The sequence below is a fragment of the Rhineura floridana genome, chromosome 13 (assembly GCF_030035675.1).
Source record: "Rhineura floridana isolate rRhiFlo1 chromosome 13, rRhiFlo1.hap2, whole genome shotgun sequence".
Taxonomy (NCBI): Eukaryota; Metazoa; Chordata; class Lepidosauria; order Squamata; family Rhineuridae; genus Rhineura; species Rhineura floridana.
This window is the reverse complement of record NC_084492.1, coordinates 26,633,537-26,654,447: the sequence shown is the minus strand read 5'-3', so window position 1 is coordinate 26,654,447 and position 20,911 is coordinate 26,633,537. Positions and strand designations below refer to the sequence as shown.

At 45.6% G+C, this 20,911-nt stretch overlaps 1 protein-coding gene and 1 pseudogene across 1 annotated transcript in view; both read left to right on the top strand.

The window, feature by feature from the left end:
• Positions 1 to 16,586: 16,586 nt before the first annotated feature.
• The window catches only part of SHCBP1 (SHC binding and spindle associated 1), a 35,872-nt gene continuing 31,547 nt past the window's right edge, over positions 16,587 to 20,911 (top strand). The window contains exons 1-2 of the mRNA XM_061594669.1: positions 16,587 to 16,821; positions 19,882 to 20,064. Coding sequence (XP_061450653.1) covers positions 16,587 to 16,821; positions 19,882 to 20,064 — 418 coding nt within the window. The remainder of the gene's footprint in view (positions 16,822 to 19,881; positions 20,065 to 20,911) is intronic.
• On the top strand, positions 20,567 to 20,689 carry LOC133369514 (5S ribosomal RNA; annotated as a pseudogene).

Genomic DNA, 20,911 nt, shown 5'->3' with positions numbered 1-20,911 from the left:
TCATGACTCATTTTTAACTGTTTTGATTGGTAATTCTAATCTTTTGTTACAGGTTTTGTCGTGGTCACGTGGCGTATATGGTTTGTTAAATAAAATAATCATTCTGCTGTCCGTTTGCAGTGCCGAGGCAGAAATACGGAGGTGAGAACAGCAGATGCATCATCAATGGAAGCAATCTGGATGGGAGGCAAGGATCTATTGAGGGATGTGTGACAACAAGGCCCACTCCAAACAAACACACCACTCAAGCCCTGTGTCATTGCAGCCCCAGCCCAAGGAGCCCCCAACCAACCTGCAGGCCCCATGTCTGCAACACGGAGGGCACCCCTGGTAACTCATCTGCAATGAGCATGCCCCCTCTCCAACCCCATGGTGATGTGCCAGAAGCCTTCGGCCCACACCCCTCTCACCCCCAGATCCCCACACAGTCATCACTGCACCCTCAATTCTGCACTAGGGTCCTGTTGTTTCCAGGGGACTCCCCCTACTGTGTTCATAAGCAACAGATGCTGTGCCCCAGCAACAGGACCAGAAAAACATTGGGGAGGGGGCACAGACACAAACAAATTATGGGTGGGAGATCACAGAAAGGGCAACGTGAATTTCTAGGTGGGTGAAATCTACTAGGTGGGGGCCAAGCAAGCTCCTCTTGGGGGGGCACTTGCCCCCACTTTGGTACCAGCTCTGCTGTGCCCATCAGGGAACCCCCTGCTGTGGAGAGGCCAACCTTGGAGCCCTCCACATGACCACCCTGCAACCAAGACCCACTCACCACCCCCACCCCGGATGGGAAGGAAAGATTGTTGCAGAGCATGGACGATAAAGATCAAACCGTTTGAACTGTTCCCTCCACCTTACGTTGATTCATGGTCTACATCAGACAGACTGCTCACATTCCCACTGCTAAGGGCTCTCAGACTCTGCCTCTGGACCACAGCTCCCAGAACCCCCTGTTGCAGACTGCTTGCACCCAGCAGGGGAAGGGAAGGGTCATCCCAACAGAGGCCAAGGAAGCGAAATACACCTTGCACCTGCGAACTGGGGGACTAACAACTACAGCCAGCAGAAGAGATGTGTTGATGACAACACATCACGGGGTATGGGGGGGGAAGGAAGGGGAGTCAGCCCTGCAGAAGACCGTGAGCAGGGAAGCTGCAACTTGTGGGGACACCCAAAGGAGGTGGAAAGGGTGAGGGAGATGGGGGCATGAACTGGGGATGGGATGTGTGTGGTGGATGGAGCCAGAGGGGAGTGCTAGAGGGCATCCATAGGCTCCTGGGATGCAACAAGGAGGGCTGCCTCATGGCCCGAATAACTCCCTGGCTACAGCCATCCCACGTGGGTCCTGGCCTTGGCAAGGAGCCACCTCCTCTTCATTGCAGCCACCTCCTCCGGCTGCAGGGGCTCCTGTCCGCTTGATTCCATGCCCATGGGGAGCCACCGCAACAGTGCTATGTTGTGCAGCATGGCACAGGCCATCACCACGATCAACATCTTCACAGGGGAGCGCCTCCTCCTGGTGGGACGGAAGCAACAGAAATGGGATTTCAGGGTACCAAATGCGCGTTTGGTAACCATGAGAGTTGATCGGTGTGTGCGTGGTTGCAGCGTGCCATGTGGCCTGGCGTGTCCACTGGATACGGTGTCATCAGGAAGGGCCTCAATGGGTAGCCGTGGTCAGCTGTGACCGGGAGAGCATAGCAGTCAGTGTCCCACATGCCATGCCAGCCCTCCCCAGCTCACCCAGGAGCACCCGCTGCCGACCTAGAAGCCTGCGTCACTCTAGGGGCCATGCCTCCTATCTGTTCAGCAAGGGAGAGGCTTCCAGGACCTCAGCACCATGTGCACTCCCTGGCATCATGGCATTCGTGTAGGTGAACGTGCCCTGGGCATCGCAGACAGCCATGATGCTGATGGCATGCTGGTGGTACAGATTGGGCCATCTGGTGAGCGCCACCCAGGCCCCCCAGGACTGCAGGAATGCCAGCCAGAGCAAAGTAGTCTTCCCTGAGCCTCGCAAACTTCACCTCTGTGCCTGGGAAGTGGGTGAACTCCTGCACACGGGCTACCACAGCATCCAGGAAGGCAGAGAGGCAACTGCTGGTGGAGGACCAGGAGATAGGGTGAGCACCCCAGCTTACATCTCAATGGAAGTCCCCTATGGCCGGGTAGCACAAGCCTAGGGCCACCTTCTGCAGCACAGGTTGTTCCTTGCAAGTGGGGTGCCAGCATCTGGCAGAACTCCTTAGCGTCCAGCCAGAAGAACGGGCAGCACTCCAGGTCGGTCAGGGTGAGTTCACAGAGGTGTATTGGCACAGCGCGCTGCCTGTGTGTCCATCGCCACTCCTGCTGGGCGAGCAGGTAGGCTAGGAAAAGGGGCACATACAAGCCAAACTGGTAAAGCAGGGGAGGCAGTGTTGCCAAGTACAGTCATGGGGCAAGCTATGGTCTCCTGCCGTGCTGCGCTGGAGAAGGAGGAGTGGCACTGTGAGTGCTGGACTCATGCTTGCCCATCTTCCCTTTGCCCTCCCTGCTGCTGCTGTCAGGTCAGGAATCTTTGTGCTGGACAGCTCCCTGCCTTGGCATGACACCTAGGAAGTTATCCAGTGGCTGGGCAGCAGCACTCACAGCTACTGGTGATGTCCTCAGGGAGGAAGAGGATCTCCTTCCCCCATGCCTCTCACCCTTGTTTCCCATACCACGGGAGGTGTGCAGTCTGCCCGAGAGGATCCATGATCTTGCTCAGAGGACTGGCATCAGAGAATCACATTCCACGTCATCCACTGTGGCCTTGGAGAGCACTCTGGAGTCTGCTTCTTTGCTGGGCACTGCAGCTGGGAGGCATAGGATACAGGATGCAGGGTGATGGTGTTTGGAGGCAGAGCACCTGGGAAAGTTTGGGGTTGTTTACTGCTTCCAAGGTTCCTCAGTGGACTGGTCCTGAATGCCATGGCAGACCCTGAGAAAGGGTAAAGTGCCCCTAGCAGTTGTCATCAGTCTTCTACTAGTTGCTTGCAGCTGATACCGGAGCATCAGGAAGATCACTCAGTTTCCCTGTAATGCCCTTTGATGTTACCCTTTGGTCACCACCTACTACATAGCAATTCCTGCTGGAGATTTCTGAGGCATGGGAGTGCTGCTGAGCAGATTGCTCTGACCTGGATGGAGGCATAGCTTATTCCCTTCAAATTTCTAAGCAAACTCTTCTAATCATTCATGTTAGTCCAATTCAAATTTTATTTTCACGGTTGCTAATTAATAGTATTAAACCCTAGTAGCAAAAAGCTCATTGTGATGATAGAAGGAGTGTGTGTAGGGATGGTGTGCGTGATGCAAGGACCATGAAGGATACAGCCGGTTGCCATACCTTTTAGAAAGAGTATGATGGTCACTTATGCATAACCAAATAAAAAGACAAATGAGAACATGTATCTGAATTAAATTTGCACTGTTACGAAGGGACCTTGAACTTCCTCATGAGCAGAGCTCACTAGAAATCCAAATTCCCCAAAAGAGAGCAGCAGGATCTTTTGCTGGAGTTACCCGCACATCACCCCCAGAACATGTATAATTTTACCCTTAACTCAATAACACATACACTGCAAGTAAAATAAAGAGTGGTTTTATTAAGAGAAGGAACAAGGAAAAATATTGCAGTTTACAATTGCAGTTAACAATGAGTAGTTTTCTAACTATTATTCATTCATTCATTCAGCAACACTGGATAGACTAAAGCAAAGAGACTAGCCCTATAAACACTTTCACATTAAGCTCACCCACACAGAAAGAAAGAAAAAAGGAAAGAAAAGGGCCCAGATAGTTGCATATACCTTTCCTGGAGAGTTGCTGCAAGCCTAAAGCTGAGAGAGAGACTTTCGTATCTAGCCCAATGAGCAAAAGCTCCACCCTTTGTAACCAGCGCCAGATCTGAAAGTTCTCACCCAAATCCATAGCTCTGAAATTGTCCCAAAGATGCTAGCGTGCGTTGATAAGAAAAGCAGTTGTCGCAGCCCCCCAGAAGATGAACTGAACTCCCCTTCTCACTCCTCATGTTTTATACCTTTTCCTAACTAAACTGACCCCAAAGTAAACCCAAAGTAAATGTGATCAGGAAGGTGGGAACCCACTCATTTCCTGATAAGTTCCCCGATGATAGGTGTGATCTTTGTTTCTTTGTTTGACAGGAGTTTATCCTGTCTTCTCCAAAGGCTTAGAAATGCACAACACCTCCTAGTTTGAAAGGAGCTATTCTGTTTCCTCGTGATGGCCTAGATTATCATAAACATTTCCTTTGTTTGAAAGGAGCACCTATTCTTACTGGGTGACAAATCCCAAATTTCCATGAGTCAGGAAGTCTATACCTTCAGGCATTGCAAGATATGTACTCAGAGGTCACAGAGGGGCTGTTTCCCAGGAATCTTTGCTGTTGCAGGCCTTTTCAAACTCTGGTTCACTGAGATGAATCAAAGATTAAAAATTCCCAATATTTGATACCTCATAACAGCACACACTAATTTATCTGTATAGATGTAGATTTAGAAATACAATACATCTCTCCATACTGAGGGAGGGTGTGACCAGCCTGCTGTTCAAGTGCTAACTTCAAGGGTCCTGTAGATCTCTCTTCTCGGGGTTCTTTATCTTTAAACCAAACTCTGACCAGAAAGTCCTCAAATAGAGGTCTGCCCTCTGCTAGGTATAACACATGAGCAGTTTAAGAGAGCAAGTAATGGACCATCCCCTGATGGGGATGTGGGACCAGGGGACTGCTTTGTGTTCATAAAATGGCTGAAACTTGGCTTAGACTGCTGCAATCAAGTTGAAGCTGCTGGTCGACGTTACACAATCAAAAAGACAATGAGTAGGTTATAAAATGGAGGCCGAAATGTCATCTGTCATGTATTGTATTGAGTCATGGACTGAGAAGCTAATAGGAACGCCATGCTTTCCCTGCTATGTCAAAAGACTTGGCCTATAGCTGAACAGGAGTGATGTCTAGGATATAAATTCTCCAGGATAACACAGGAAGAACACAGAAAGGTGTCTAATAGAGTGTGAGCTGAAGTGCAGAAACTGCAGAAGCCATATGTCACGAGTATTATTTGGAGAGAGATGCAGGGGAACTTTTAAGTTGTAAAGAAAGTTGTTCCTACAGTTGTTTTTTAAACTATGGTTCATTAGGGTTGCCCGAGCATCCCAAACCCTGAGTTTTCAGGGGCAGGCCCGAGTGATGGCCCGGGCCCGGGCCTGAGTGATGTTATTAAGCATGATACTTTAAGCAGCAACCATGGTTGCTTAGAGCATACAATTCAAACAAAAACATTTGTCTGGTTGGAAATTAAGATAGAAATCTTAGCTCAAAGACGGAGCCTGGGTAGGGAACATTTAATCTAGCCTAAAGGGCCCCCTGACATTTTCATGTATATCTTGTGAACAGACCACGTAGAAACTTAATTAAAAAAAAAAAAGATAGCTGAGAATCTGGAGATTAAGGTGACTCACCCGGAGAGGACCCAAAAAATCCAGAGTCCCTGGGCAAAAACCGAAGATCTGGCAGCCCTAATCGGCAGTACCCTCCCTTCCTTCAGAGTTTTTTTTACAGGAAGATCTGAGGCCTCCTCATAGTCAGCATCTATGTGTGCCTCTAGATGATGCCTGTCTGACTTATCAGGCCATCCAGAAAGGAGGTGGGAGCTGTCTTTTTCACTTGAAGATTCTCCTTGCAGCTTGTTGACTGGGGCCCTGATTCTGCATCTAAGCGGGCAGGAACCACAGAGTGCAGTGTATCCTTCACATACCCCTCTCCACTGCTGAATGGTGAACTCTCTTTTAAAGGAAAAGATAGGCCCCTCTTTGATACCCAGCATACTAATACAGTGGGCTGTTACAAAGGGACTGAGCTCTCCCTCTCTCCTCTGTCATACCCTAGATGGCTGGTAAACATTTTTACAGGCTAGTGACTTCAGTGGGCTTATTTGCAAGGTATTTCTTGAGTATTTCTTTCTAACACCTGGCACGTAGCCAAGAAAGGAATCAATTTATTAACAATAGCGACATGTCAAACCCACTGTCTAGCTCCTTTATGAATAAGCCACTATTGCTATTTTGCACTATTAAGGTTTTCCTAATGTACTCAACCTCCCTGCAAACAAAGCAGGATGAATGCTCCATGAACAGGTCATCTGGAAGCAACCTTTGAGATTCTCAGTGCGTTATCTCAAGCTAACTGGGAGAAGCAGAAGAAAACAATTGTTGTCACATCTTATGAGACTTCCCCGGATCTCTCTCACCCAACATCCCATCTCCATTGGAAGTGTGGCTCTAGAGTGACTGTCCACTCAGGCTGGCCACTGGATCCCCCTGATCAGGAGCATTGGAAGTTTCTTTATACTAGATCAGACCAGGGACTCTCCAGAGTATCTCTTCCACACCACCTGCTAGCTGAACCTTCTAACTTTAATAGGGAACAGTTCAATGGTTAGAGCATCTGCCTTGCATGCAGAACGTTCTTGGTTCAACCCCTGGTGTCTCCAGGTAGGACTGAAAAAAGCTTCTGCTCGAAACCTTGAAGAGCTGATGCCAGTGTGGACAATACTGGGCTAGATGGACAAATGGCCTGACTCTGTATAAAGCAGCTTCCTATTGCTTTATTGCAGATGGCAGATTGAACTTGGGGCATTTGATGCACAACGCATAGGAGCAGCTAGAAAGCTGTCTTATACTGAGTCAATACTGGTCCATCTAGCTCAGTATTTTCTACACTGATGGGCAGCAGGTCTTCAGGATTTCATACAGGATTGTCGCCCAGCACTGCCTGGAGATACCAGAGATTGAACTTGGGTCCTTCTGCATGCAAAGCAAATACTCTACCACTGAGCTGCAGCCCTTCCCCATCAGTGTCCTGTGTAGACTGAGGGTAGTGATACACATACTGTTGTACTGGTTCCAGTGCGTCTCCAACTGTCTTTTCTGAAAACGGGGGCACATGAGGCTAGTCAAACTCTGCCATATTTTTTTTTTTACTATAAAACATGGTTGGATCAGCTCGAGTGCATTTTAAAAAAATTCAGCTAATACATATTTCACAGCTGATTGGCAGATCGACCTATTGCCCTTCCAGGTGTAGCCAATAGAAACGCTTTGTTGTAGGTGACTAGTGTGCCCACAGCATGAGACTTTCTATCAGTTTCACTATGGGCAATACCAGTATTACTACTGACTGATTCCTCCTGGCTTGTGATCTCCAGTTTCTGAATGCAGGCAGTCACCTACAGCTAAGTGCTGAGAGCTAAGAATGCTGTTGACTCCTTGAATGCATTGGGGGAAAAGTCTGGCCTCGAGACATCTTTCTCAGGCTTGCCTTTCAGAGAAACAGCTGACCTCTTATGAGTCTGAAATTACAGAGTTTTGTAAGGGTTTAATTATTGTCCCTGTCTGAATCAATTAATTTGGACCGGTGATGGCTTCGGAGTCAGAGGCAGCTGACAAAAGACCGCTCATTAAATATGCCGCTGACTTGATGATTACAGTATCTTTCATCCCCAGACCTTTCAGCGCTTTAAAAATAAAATGGCCCACTTCATGCACATGTTAACTAGCCGTGCATAACAACGAGAGACTTGACAAAAGGGATACACATCCTCTTAATCAAATGGCTCCTTCACCTTCACTCCTTCAACGGAGCCTGGATGCAGAAGCTGATGCACAGCCAAATGTACTGTTGCATCCACATCTGCTGTGGCATGCATCTTCATCAGGGCTGACGCCAGAGGGCGGCCAGGTTGGGCCCTGGCTGAGGGCCCTTATGGCTCAGAGGACCCCCTGAAGGGTCCCTCCTTAGGGTGGGAGGGTGGTGCTTCCATTCCATGATCCATGACAGTGTTGGGTCCTGCAACCCGACCTGCCATGGATTGCAGAGGAGCTCCCAGGCACCTCCCCAATACAGACAGTGCAGGCTTTGATAAGCCCACATGCACACCCCACCTACCTGTCCTGTCAGTGTACATTCTGTGCGCACTGTGCTCGCATGCCTGCCACCACCCACAATGTCAGCAGGGGCTTTCCTAAAGGGCTGATGCCCCCTCTGCCATCTTGGTTGATGGCAGGCATGTGCGCTATGAGTACGTCATTCACATGACATGAGAGGTAGGTGGGGCACGCAGGCAGGCTTATTAGGCCCATGCTGCCTGTATCGGGGGAGATGGGCTATGGTGCCATGGGCCAGGGGCAGGCTGGTGTCTAGTGGCCCAGTCATGCCTAGCGCCAGTCCTGATCTTCATGGTTAGATTTGGGTGGTTTCATTTTATAGCTTGGAGGTATGATAACAGAATCCACTTGTGCTCAAGGGGGTGCTACTGAAACCTTCCTAGGAGGAAGCCAATTTGGTGCTCTCCGGATGGTGTGGACTACAACTCCCATCATCCCTGACTGTTGGCCATGACTGACCATTGACAGCCAGTGTGGTGTAGTGGCTACTGGGAGAAGAGGGTTCAAATCCCCACTCAGCCATGAAGCTCACTGTGCATTTGTAACTGTGAATTTGGTTTCTTTTTCCTAGGTGTAGAGCTTTGCACTTATCCCCGTTAAATTTCATTCTGTTGTTTTCAGCCCAATGCTCCAGCCTATCAGATCCCTTTGAATTTTGTTTCTGTCTTCCAGGGATTAGCTCAACATACGTCCCACTCAACATACTATCCCGCTTCCTCTTTTGACCCATGCAGATCAGTTGAGCTCTCAACTGAGCTCTCAAATTCTCTCCTTGTTACTTTCCTCAGGTTTAAGCATACCTCTGATTGCTTAGACTGATATTCTCAGGGCTATCCTCACTTCCACTTCCTCCTCCTTCTTCCCACAATTCTTTCCTTCCACTTTTGAATTCAGCTAGTGTAGATGACTAGTACTTTCTTAATAAAATGAGTTTATTTTGCTTACGATAAACACCACTCTCTTTCGTATTCTTTTTATATCTCCAGTGAACTCTGCTGCATAAAGCAACTCTCCTCAATTATTGCCCAGTGCTGTGCCTATACATTTTATTTAAAAAATGTTTACTTCTGCTGCCAAAATTGGTGGAATCTTGGAGGTGGGTGGGAAAGAGAAAAAATTGCTCAGGGCCCCCTAACAGGTTCCTTTACTGGGAGTTAGCCGTTCCTGGTGTGGACCATTTAATTATTAAAAGAAACACCTCTCCCGACACGAACCCACCCATACACTACGCTCAACATCAAAGGTCCTCCTCCAGGTGCCTACTCCGAGGGAAGCTCAGAGGATGGCAACAAGGGAGAGGGCCTTCTCAGTGGTGGCCCCCAAATTATGGAATGATCTCCCTGACAAGCTGTGTCTGACGCCAACACTGTTATCTTTTCGGCGCCAGGTCAAGACTTTCCTCTTCTCTCAGGCATTTTTTAACAGCATTTAAATAGCACGTTTTTAACTTGCCTATCAGTTTTTATGGGTTTTAATTTGGTATGGTTTTAAATTTGTATACTTGTTTTTAATGTTTTTAATTGTTGTAAACTGCCCAGAGAGCTTTGGCTATGAGGTGGTATATAAATGCAATAAAATAAATAAATAAAATTACTACTACTACTACTTACATACATGCCTCAAGGTTCCTTTTTCGAGGAAGGTATATAAATTTAATAATAAAACAGTTAAACACAAAAAATAACAGTACAGTTTTTTTTTTAAAAAAAACAATATTTATACAAGGTAAGACCATTTATACATTAAAAGAAAGAATGAAAGCAGTGTTCCTATTCCAGAAACAACCTTATTGTATTTATTTCACAGAAGGAGGGGGAAGTGATGGCTTATAATCAAATCAGTCCTTGTTTTTGTCTCTTTCATCATGAGAGGTCTGGAGAAATGATGGAAAAGACTTTATTTTAAAAAGAGAAAGAGTGTGTGTGTCAAGAAATAGCAAGTCACCATTGGTTTTTTTTGTGGGTGGCTGTTTCATAAAGCATCTTCCAAAACTTGCCGTACTTGGCATGCTGGCTGGGATGTGTGACAACTCACCTCCTTCCTGCCTTCTGTCATCATCCTTGTTGGCAGTTAAGCCTTCAGATCACCTAGGGAGATGGCGTGCCTTGATGTCGTTACGCCCAGATTGCACAAATAAAATGAAAAGAAGTAAGCGGACTCCAACCTGACTAGCTTCGAACTTGCAGGCATCCAAAAAGCAATACCTAGGCCAAGATCCAAGGCACAGCTAGATAGATAGCTCTGCAGAGCCAAAGAGGCTTAATAGGATTTGTGTTTTGTTGAATAGCTCAATAAATAGCCAAGATCGTCTAACTTCCACACAAACTTTGTGCAAAGAAATCAGGATGAATACTCAATAAACAATAATCTGGAAGCAACTTGTGTGAAAAGATTGGAGACAGATCTACAGAGAACATTTTCCTTTTGGTTAAAACCAGCAGTTTAAATTCAGACCTGTAATGGACTGGGCGACCATATTATTCTGAACATGCCTGATCTTGGAAGCTAAGCAGGGTCAGACCTAGTTAGTACTTGGATAGGAGACCGCCTGGGAATACCAGGTGCCGTAGACTTAGAGGAAGGCAATGGTGAACCACCTCTGAATACCTCTTACCATGAAAACCCCATGAATATATCCAAAAAAGATTCATAGGGTGGTTGCCATATGTCGTAATCGACTTGCAGGCATATAACAGCAGCAACAATGGGCTGGGAATCAGTGTGGCTGACAAAGCACAAGGGTAATATCGTCAAACAGCCCAGTCCCAGTTAATGATCCGGTGGACCATCTGTAGTTCTCAGACCATTTTGAAAGGCAGTCCCACGTATACAGCTTTGGTGAATGCTGAGGACACGCCTCTTTACCCTGGCCTTTGACACCTGAATTGTACATTTTTAGGACCCGCCCTACTTTTGTGACTGTAATTGGTTTTAAAACTGTTTTTAATGTTGTATTTTTAATTGTTGTGACGTGCTCTGGGACCTTAGGGTGAAGGTGAGTGGCAATAGACATCTTATAAACCAGGAGGGCAGGAAAACGAATGCTGATTTAAAAAAAAAAAAAAAAGCTTGCAAGAGTGCATCTCAGAGCCTACTCCACTTGGTCTGCTGCCTCTCCAGCCCACAATAGCCACCAATCTACCATCAACCGCCTTGTGGGAAGGAACATTGTGACCTATGTTCACTGTGATTCCATTGATGCCTTTTCATTGTCGTTACTTAAAACCCACCTTGGGAGGATTTGTATCTTGAAAGGTAGGATACATTTTTTTAAAATAAATGATTTATTTATTGAATTATTTATTTATTATTGGTGCAAGGTCGACAGACCATATAGCCTATGATGCCATATGCAGCCACTCCAGCGTTAACCAATGGCTTTATGAATGTAAAGGAACAACCAAAAAGGTTGTTTTAAAATCCACTTTGCCATTTAAAAAAATCATTTCTGTGGATGCGCTCCAAACAAATTGCTGCTAAATAATATTAGCTTATAGTGTATGTTGTAAAAGACAATCCTGTGCATGTTTACTCAGGAGGAAGCCCTGCTGTGTTCAATGAGGCTTACTCTCTAGTAAGTGTGTTTATGATGGCAGCCTAATAATGTAAACTTAAACATTTCCAGTTAAAAGAAAGCTGCATTCATTTCACTGAGACTTTCTCACAGATGTGTGTAAAGGATTGTGGCCTAAATCGTGTTTGTTAACTCTTTGTCTTGTGGAGATTGTTTACAAAAGAAACTTCTGGTAATGGAAAATGAAGCCTCAACAGAGCAAGGCTCAGACTAATGAAAAGCAATAAGATCTCTATTGCTGCCAACTCAGGAAGGATTTATCCTTTAATCATTTGAATGTAGTGCCTTCTTGCATCTGCTTAATGAAACAGCTCATTTTATTCTGAGAATTACAGAGAGTATTGTGGTTTATTGGCAATGAACCTCATAATGTTGTTCATCGAAAAATGGATTACCAGGCAAGAATCTGATCATGGAAGAAGTCTGCCTGTTTCTAAGGGCATCATTAATGAAGGATACATTTCTAAAACGATGTCAGATGTTTACCATAGGACTGTCACTAGCTTTGGGAAAAAAACATGACATTGATTTAGCTTCATAGATATACACATACTTCCTAGGTCCCATTGTTTGATCACACGCTAGTGTGACCATTGCATCCACATCCTTTGTAAATGTGTCGCCCTATCTGACATCTTCTCTGGTGTCCTGGGTATTTCTGGATCAACTCATCATCTGGGTGTTATTTACACTTGTAAACAGTTATGCACCTGGTCACCTGGGGTGAGGATAAATCTTCTGTAGGTTTTTTAAAAAATAAAATAAAATTGGAAGAGATTCTTTCTCTAATTCAATATATCTCAAACTACTAGTATTTATTTCTAAAGAGGAATATATCAAATTTTATGGACTTTGTTTCAAGATAGCTATAGCCTTGCCTCCCTCCCCTCCTTCAGGTCCTTTCATTGAACCCACTTTAAAACAAAACAAAGCTAACTCTTGTTCACCCTACCCTGGCCTTTACTGTTCTTTGTACTGTAAAAGAACTGTTTACTGTTCTTTTTTTGATACTTTACATTCCCATGACCATGTGATGCCCTGCCTTTTAAATTCCAGCACTGCCTTCCTGCCCGATTCCAGATCCGATACAACCCCTCATCCTTACCTTCAAAGCTCTTCATTTTCTTGCCCCCTTAATTCACCATCCTGCACTTCGATCTTTCTTGATGCCCCTAATGGCAAGAACTCTCCCTTGCTATGCCTTATACCTGGAGCTCCTCCTTCCGTCCCAGGACACTTTTGTGGGGCCACCTTTCTCCTTCCTTCTCAGAAGCCAGCTTCTCCTTGAAGTTGTCTGCACAAATCTTTAGTCCTCATTGTCTACAGCTGGTGTGAGGAAACTGTGGCTCTCCAGATGTTGTGGGAACACAACTTCCATCATCCCTCACCATTAGCCATGCTGGCTGGGGCGGATGGGAGTTGGAATCTGGTAACATCTGGAGGGCCACAGGTTCCTCACTACCAAAACGAAGCACTTAGGCATGGAATTTTCACCTTATTTTTTAAATTGTTTTTAAAAATGTGTTTTTAAATTTGTATATTTGTTTTTAATGTTTTTAATTGTTGTAAACCGCCCAGAGACCTTTGGCAATGGGGCGGTATACAAATGTAATTTATAATAACAATAACAATAACAATAATTTCCTCCCCCCTCTGTCTTCTCCTTCTGCTCTCTTCTCCCCAGGAGTGTAGTTGTCCAGGGTCTCGGGGGGGAGGGGCTTAGACATGTTACTTTTTTAGGAGCCAGGTCCCAGCAGGGTCCCTATGTCTCCAGCATCCTATAAGCCAATCAGCATGAAAGGGGAGTGTGTTAGCCACTGAAAAGAGTCTTCTAACATGTTCATTGTCGTTTCCTGCTGATTGAAGCCAGTCAGAATGAAAGGCTTCCCTACTCTTTCCTGCTTCAAAAAGCCAAGCTGTGAAGAGTGACAATGCTGTAAATGCAGAAGAAGAGACAGTGAATCCTGATGATAACATGCCATCTACATCATCAAGCAGTTGGGTAGTAGCAGGAGATAAACATGTGGACCCTGAATCCAGTAATTCGAGCAGTATCTCTGACAGTGAGAAAGGACAATCAAATGGTGACAGTGATGGAGAACCTGAAAGCAGTATTCAAGCCTGGCCAGATTATTCTATAATCTTAGAACGGGGCATGGCTGTGATTATTATGGGGGGACCCTGCACTTCTGAATTTTCCACTACGCTACTGCTCTTCTCTTTCAAATTTTGGAGTATAAACTCTTCAGGGCACTGATTTCCCCCCCTCCCTTTTGTTCTTGTCACCCAGTAAAGGGCCATTCACACAGCTGGAGCAGTATGTAATAAATAACGCCGCTTCATTTCCCATTCCTGGCGTTTCCCTTCTGATAAGATCTATGAAACAGCAGCATTAACCAATGTGCAAACTGATGCTTCCTGTCAAGCTGAAAAACAAAGGGTTGTACTACACGGCCATTCATATTTGCATGGAACAGATGATACCTTGAGTGCCAGCATTCGGGTTTTCCAGCATGATTTGAAATGTTACATTGCCCCCTTGTGGCAATCACAATTAATTCCAGATCCTTCTCAACAAGTCTGTTTCCGCCAGCCTGGAAGGCCGTGTTTAGGAATATAGCCCTGAGTTTCTTTTAAATATTCCACACCCTTTACTGGGGCAACATCCTAACATCATGAGCTGGGGAGGGCAAGGGGCCTAGACTCAAGACATTGAACCAAAACCTGCTTCTGCTGTGCACATAGACTTTTTCTGTAAGGGAACTAGGGGGATTCTGTAGTCTTCCAGATGTTGACGAACTACAGCTCCCACAACCCCTGGCCATGGTGGCTGGGGCTGATGGGAGATGGAGTCCAATAACATCTGGAAGGCCACAGGACTCCCATCCTTGCTGTAAGGGAACATGGATGATGGCCTTTTTTTCTCACTTGGAATCAAACTTGTTAGGAACATAGGAAGTGGCCTCATACTGAGTCAGACTTGTTGGTCCATCTAGCTCAGTATTGTCTACACTGACTGGCAGTGGGTCTCTAGGGTATCAGACAGGACTCTCTCCCAGCCCTACTGGAGTTGTTGGGGATCGAACCTGGGACTTTCTGCATGCAAGGCAGCTGCTCTACCACTGAGCTACGGCTCTTTTCGAAATGGTATTGAGCTGCACCAAGGATAGTAGTCTACTTGGCATTCCAAAGGGATTGATTGGAACAATATAAAGAGACCTGCTGCTGGCTCAGGCCAAGGGCCCATCTAGTTCAGCACTGTGTTCTCACAGTGGCCATCCAGATGTCTATGGGAAGCTCCAAAAAGGGGCAAGAGCACAATAGCAGTCTCCCTCCTTGCATTCCACAGCAACTGGCATTCAGACCCATACTGCCTCTAACACCAGCTGTGCGCAAATGGCCACTAGGAATTCGCTATCCTATATGTGGGTGGAGAAAAAAAAGGGGAGGGAGAGAGCAAGATTATTTCACTTTATGCTGTAGTGGTTAGAGCATTGGACTATGACCTGGGAGACCAGGGTTCGAATCCCCACACAGCCATGAAACTCACTGGGTGACCTTGGGCCAGTCACTGCCTCTCAGTCTCAGAGGGAAGCAATGGTAATTCCTTGCTGAATACCGCTTACCATGAAAACCCTATTCATAGGGTCGCCATAAGTCAGGATCGACCTGAAGGCAGTCCATTTCCATTTCATATCCCTAGCAAGAATCAAGATTGCAGCTTGACAGTGCAGCCCTAGACCAGTCGTCTCAGAAGAAAGTACTATTGAATTCAAAGGGACTCTCTCTCTCTCTCTCCCCATACACACATATATCACACACATAGTCTCAATATTGTATTCCATTGTATTTATTGTATTATCTCAGGTTTTAATTCATATAATATCCATATTGTTGTACGCTATCCTAGAGTCTGTTTTGATGGTGGCCAGAGTAGAAATGTTTTAACAAGGTTAAGAAGAGCCCTGCTAGATCCCCCCCTTTATATTTTAACATAACTGAATAAAAATGCAGTAATCACTGTCCCAGGCGGCAGCTCCAGCCATGTGATGGGGTGAAGTAGGTAAGAAGAGCCCTGATAGATCAGATCAAAGTCCCATCTAGTCCAGCATCCTGTCCGCACAGCGGCCAACCAAATGCCTTTGGGAAGCCCACTAGCAGGACCTGAGTACAATAGCATTCTCCTCACTTGAGATCAGGGGTGTAGTCATCCACAGTCTCAAGTCTTAGACTCTTCACTTTTTGGGGAGTAGGGTCCCTATGTCTTCAGCATCCTATGAGACAACCAGAATGAAAGGGGAGTATGTTAGCCACTGAGAAGAGTCTTCTAACATGCATCCTTGTCCTTTCCTGCTGATTGGAGCCAATCAGAGTGAAATGAGGTGAGTCAGCAATTGAGATAACTGTTCTCAGCAGCCAACACTCTTCCCTTTCATGCTTATTGGCTCCTAGGATGTCTGTTGTTGTGGAAGAAGATTTAGAAAGGATCTCATCCTTAACCCAGCAGCAAAAAAAGCAGGCATGGTTGTTGTGACTATCATGAAGGGACCCTGAACTTCTGAATTTGCCACTATACTACTGCTTGGGACTCGCTGCATCTGGCGTTCAGAGGCATACTGCCTCCAACAGTAGAGGTAGCATATAGCCATTGTGGCTAGCATCCACTGAAAAGAGTATGTTTTAAATTGCATCTCTCGTGCTCGAGTCTGAGCCCGCTTTCCTTTTCAACCTTTTGCAACTTCCTTTCCCCGCCCTATAGAACGCTGGAACACCGCCCTCAATGTCTCAACGTTCCACAGCCCCCATCCCGCCCGCTTTCCGATTGGCTCCCGCGACGTTCGGAGTCTCTCCTTTCGGCCAATCCGAGCACCCCTGCGCATTACGTCAAGGAAAAGAAAAGCTCACCGCCCGGGAAGGTTTGAAATTGACAAGGAAGGATTGTCGGCTGATTGGCTTTGAAGGCCGAAGCTGGTCTCGGCCGGATCGAAGGAGAGGGGCAATGGCTGAACAGTTGCCCGCATCGTTGATGCCGCCGCGGGAAGAGGAACCGGTGGCGACTGAGACAATAACTGTCCCTGGAAGAGCGGAGGAGGCTAATGAGAGCCGACCAGAGAAGACGGTGGAGGGCGCGATGGAGGTGGAGAAAGAAGAAGCCGACGAAGGAGAGAAAGGGGGAAATGGACAGCAAGAGGAGCCCTGGCAGTCTGCGCCAGATGTCAGCAGCTCTGAGCCACAGGAAGTGCCAGAAGACCTTAAACTGGGCAAGCGATTATTTCTCTCTCTCTTCCTCTTCATCCTCTAACAAATCGCAGTATTTACTCATTTGCAAGCCTATAACTAATTCTGCACATTGTCTTATTAATCTTTTTTTTTTAATGCCACTGTTCCTCCCAACGAATTTGGAGTGGTGCACGTTACCTTTCTCACCCCTGGTTTTTCTGCCCCCACAACAGCCTTGTGAGGTAGGTTAGGCTGAGAGCTAGAAATGGCTTTAGAGTTGCTCAGTGAGCGGTGGTGGCTGAGTGGAGATTCAAACTTGAGTCTCCCCCATCCTCATCTGGTGCTCTGATTGCTGTGTCACAGTGGTGATCTCACTTCTTTATATTAAGAAAAGAGGAAAGGATCTTGGCATCCTGCTCTGGATTCAGAGCTCTAGGGCTTGTTCCCTATATGTAAGAGTATTATTCCCCCTGGACTTTGTGTATGGACCATTTCCTGGTTTTGTGCAAACAGTGACAATACTGGGTTGCAAGTTTCCCTTGCAATAGGCATTCAAAGCAGGGGGAATTGCCCTGAAAATTCTTCCAGTTATTTGAAGTGTGTATACTATGACAGGGATGGAATTTTATGCTACAATCCCTGTGCTCTGCCAATATCTTTTGAATTTATGAAACAAGAATACAAGTTGTGGTAGATAATCTTGTGTTAAGCGAGTTTGCCCTTTGGTTTTAATAATATAAGAATGCTATTTAACAATGCCGTAAGGGTGGCAGAGCCTGTTATTTGCATTCAGAAGACTCCACCTTCAGTCCCCGACATCTCCAAGTATGGATGGAAAAAGTTCTGGTCTGAAACCATGTCAATGTTGACAGTTCTGCCCTAGATGAACCAGTGGTCTAACTTGGTATAGGTAGCTACATGTGTTCTTACAATCAATTCTCTAACCTGGCATTCATTGCAAAAATCCCAGCAATAAGTATTGCTTTTGTTTATTTATTATCTTGGTACACTCCTCTGTGACTGTTTGGGAAGGGTGGTACTGAAATATCTAAATAAATAATATCCCACCTTTCAGGAAACAGATCCTTTCAAGGCAGTCCACACATTTTTTAATTGTATGCTAAATCAGAATAGAATAAGCAGTATCAATGCACAGCAAAACACAAGCATGGTGGTAAATGGTCCTATGTGTGAAGGAATGGTAGGCAGTAGGTCCACCTCAGTACTATGGAGTAACAAATCTGCATTAAACAGTACTACATGTGTGTTGTTACAGCATTCAGTGAGAGACAAAATATCGTCCCTCCTTACCTATGGCACACTGGACATTTGCAACAAGGAACCGTTTCCTAAAAAAGTTTTTCTGTCTTTCTAAAATAGAAGCAATCTTAAATACTCAAGGAGACATCTTCCTTCAGTTGATCTCTGCAAAGTTATTTCAGAGATATTGGTGCAGTTGGTGCTTATTGTCTCCACCCCAAATTGCGGTGGTCTGCTCCAAAAGCAGTTTTCTCTTATCGGGACTGGACTGACACGGCCTGACCCAAGGCATTTTTACTTGGAAGCAAATCCCACTGAATTGAACTGGGCCTGCTCCCAAGCAAGCATAAACATCAGATTGCATCTAGAGACAGACATAATAAATGCAAGGAATGCAGTCTGAACACACATTCTCTTCCTGAAAACAAGTGCTTTGAAATGCTGAGTGGGTGAATTGCTTCCGGTGGTGGGATCCATCTTAAATAGTTTTGCTAGCGCAAGGACTTTTAGCTGCACAATGGAGCTTCTCTATGTGACCCCTAAATCTGGTCCAGAAGGTTGGGGGAACTCCCAGGACAGATTTAGGGGGCGCACCCAGTATGTGTGCAAACCACTTCACAATACTCTATAAATGTTTGTTTGCCTTTGTCCTTGTGTTGTGGCTGGTGCAAGGCTTATATATATATCTCCGGCCCTTTCTCCTAAAAGGAACCCTGGGCAGCAATAATAATATTTCAATATTACAAATTATTATTATTATTATTTAGATTTCTTTCCTGCCCTTCACCATAAGAACCTGGGAATGGGTTATAGCAATGTAAAAATGCAATATTAAAGTCAAACTAAAACACTTTTAGTTCCTGTTTGTGAGGTGTATAGTCTAGAATTTTTGGAGCAGCCTTTTTCCCCTAAACATTGGGATCTCTGAACCTGAAGGAATACTTCTTCCCATGTGAACCTATCCAGGCTTTAAGATCAGTAATCTGACAATGTCTGGAGCAGCACTGGGAAGTAGGCCTTGTAGGAACATCTGAAGCTGCTGTATACTGAGTCAGACCATTGGTCCATCTGCCTCAATATTGTTTACACTAACTGTCAGCAGCTCTCCAGGAATTTAGACAGGATTCTCTCCTAGCCCTGCTTGGAGATGCCAGAGATTGAATGTGGGACCTTCTGCATGCAAGGCAGATGCTCTTCCACTGAGCTGTGGCCCTTCTCTTAGAAGAAGTGGAGAGATGTGGGTGGGGAGGAGCATAGGGAGGACCCAACCTCCCTTTCCACCTTTTGATGCCATAGGCATCGTCTTTGGGCAGTCAGAATGGAGAGTCTTAAGGGTCCCACTGGGGAAGGTGCACAAGATGAAGCCAGAATTCAGGCCATAATGTGTCCAGTAGTGTAGGCCTTGTCCGCACTATGCATTTGAAACAGGATCATTCCACTTTAAACAATCATGGCTTTCTCCAAGTAATCATGGGAACTGTAGTTTGTGGTGCTGAGAGATGTTAGGAGACCCCTATTCCCCTTCTAGAGCTACATTTCCCAAAGTCGTTTAAAAATCAATCCCTCTTCACAGGGAACTCCGGTAATTGTAGCTCTGTGAATTGTAGCCCATACTTCATGTGGGTGTGCTGAAATTGACCAGCGTTTGATGTATTGCTAGCTTCCTCTAGATTCTGTGGGAAACTGCAAATATTTAATTAGTCCATAGCTATTTGGAGCCTTGTACAAATGAGGCTTCATCTGATGCGTTCAAAAATAAGCCCGTAAATGTGGTAGATGATCTTGCCTGTGTGAACTGTATTGAAATAATTGTTTGGGTGACTTTTTCTCTTTGGACTAAGATAAGGGCGAAGAAAGTGAGGACAGTGAATATAGCAGCTGCAGTGATTATGGGAGTAACGGGAAGCCAGGGACCACCTTGCAAAGGCTCGCGCCGGAAAGGAACACCTTCTTCCCAGGCACCTTCCAAACAAACAATCTCCTGTTTTATGAGCGATTCAAAACCTACCAAGATTACATGTTGGGTGAGTAACCTCTCGGCTTTGGAGGCCGTGCTCTTGATATCAGTGTTCCAGGTTTACTTATGATTTCTGTTGGATTTTATATCTTGCCCTTTTAAGGTGCGAACCAACACAAAGCATCTTACCAAGCAACCAATATATAAACTAATCAAACCCTAAAAATGGACCAGTGAGTTAATACTACTCAAAAACAACAGCAGTTGAAACATGACGGTTGCATTAAACCAGGCTATTCCATAAAGTTAGGCAGAACAAAATGACACAAAAAGTCTGCTTAGAAATGGGAGGAGGGGAGGGATGAATTGAGTTTACTCTCATTTTAATACTGATTAGTATCGCTGGCAGCTGCATGTACAAGTTCAGATCTGCTTTTGAGTTTACTGCAGGCTAGGGCTTCTAACAGCCTGTTTTTTCTGAAGAGTCTGTTGTTAAGGAATTTGGAGTTAGACATCATTTTGTCGCTAGTGTAGATCATCCAGTGATTCACCAGTAAATTCTGGTCTGTTACTACGGCCATACTATCCTGAACACACCCGATCTTGTCTGATCTCGGAAGCTAAGCAGGGTCGGGTCTAGTTAGTACTTGGATGGGAGGGAGACCGCCTGCGAATACCGGGTGCTGTAGGCTTAGAGGAAGGCAATGGTAAACCACCTCTGAATACCTCTTACCATGAAAACCCTATAAATGTATCCAAACAGATTCACAGGGTCGCCGTAAGTCGTAATCGACTTGCAGGCATATAACAACAACAAACCTTGTGCCCACCACAGATCTCTTGCAAGCCTTCTCTCCTAGCCTTCTAGAGGTATTTGTGCTTTCTGAAAATGGCTTACAAGCCTATTCTAGGCT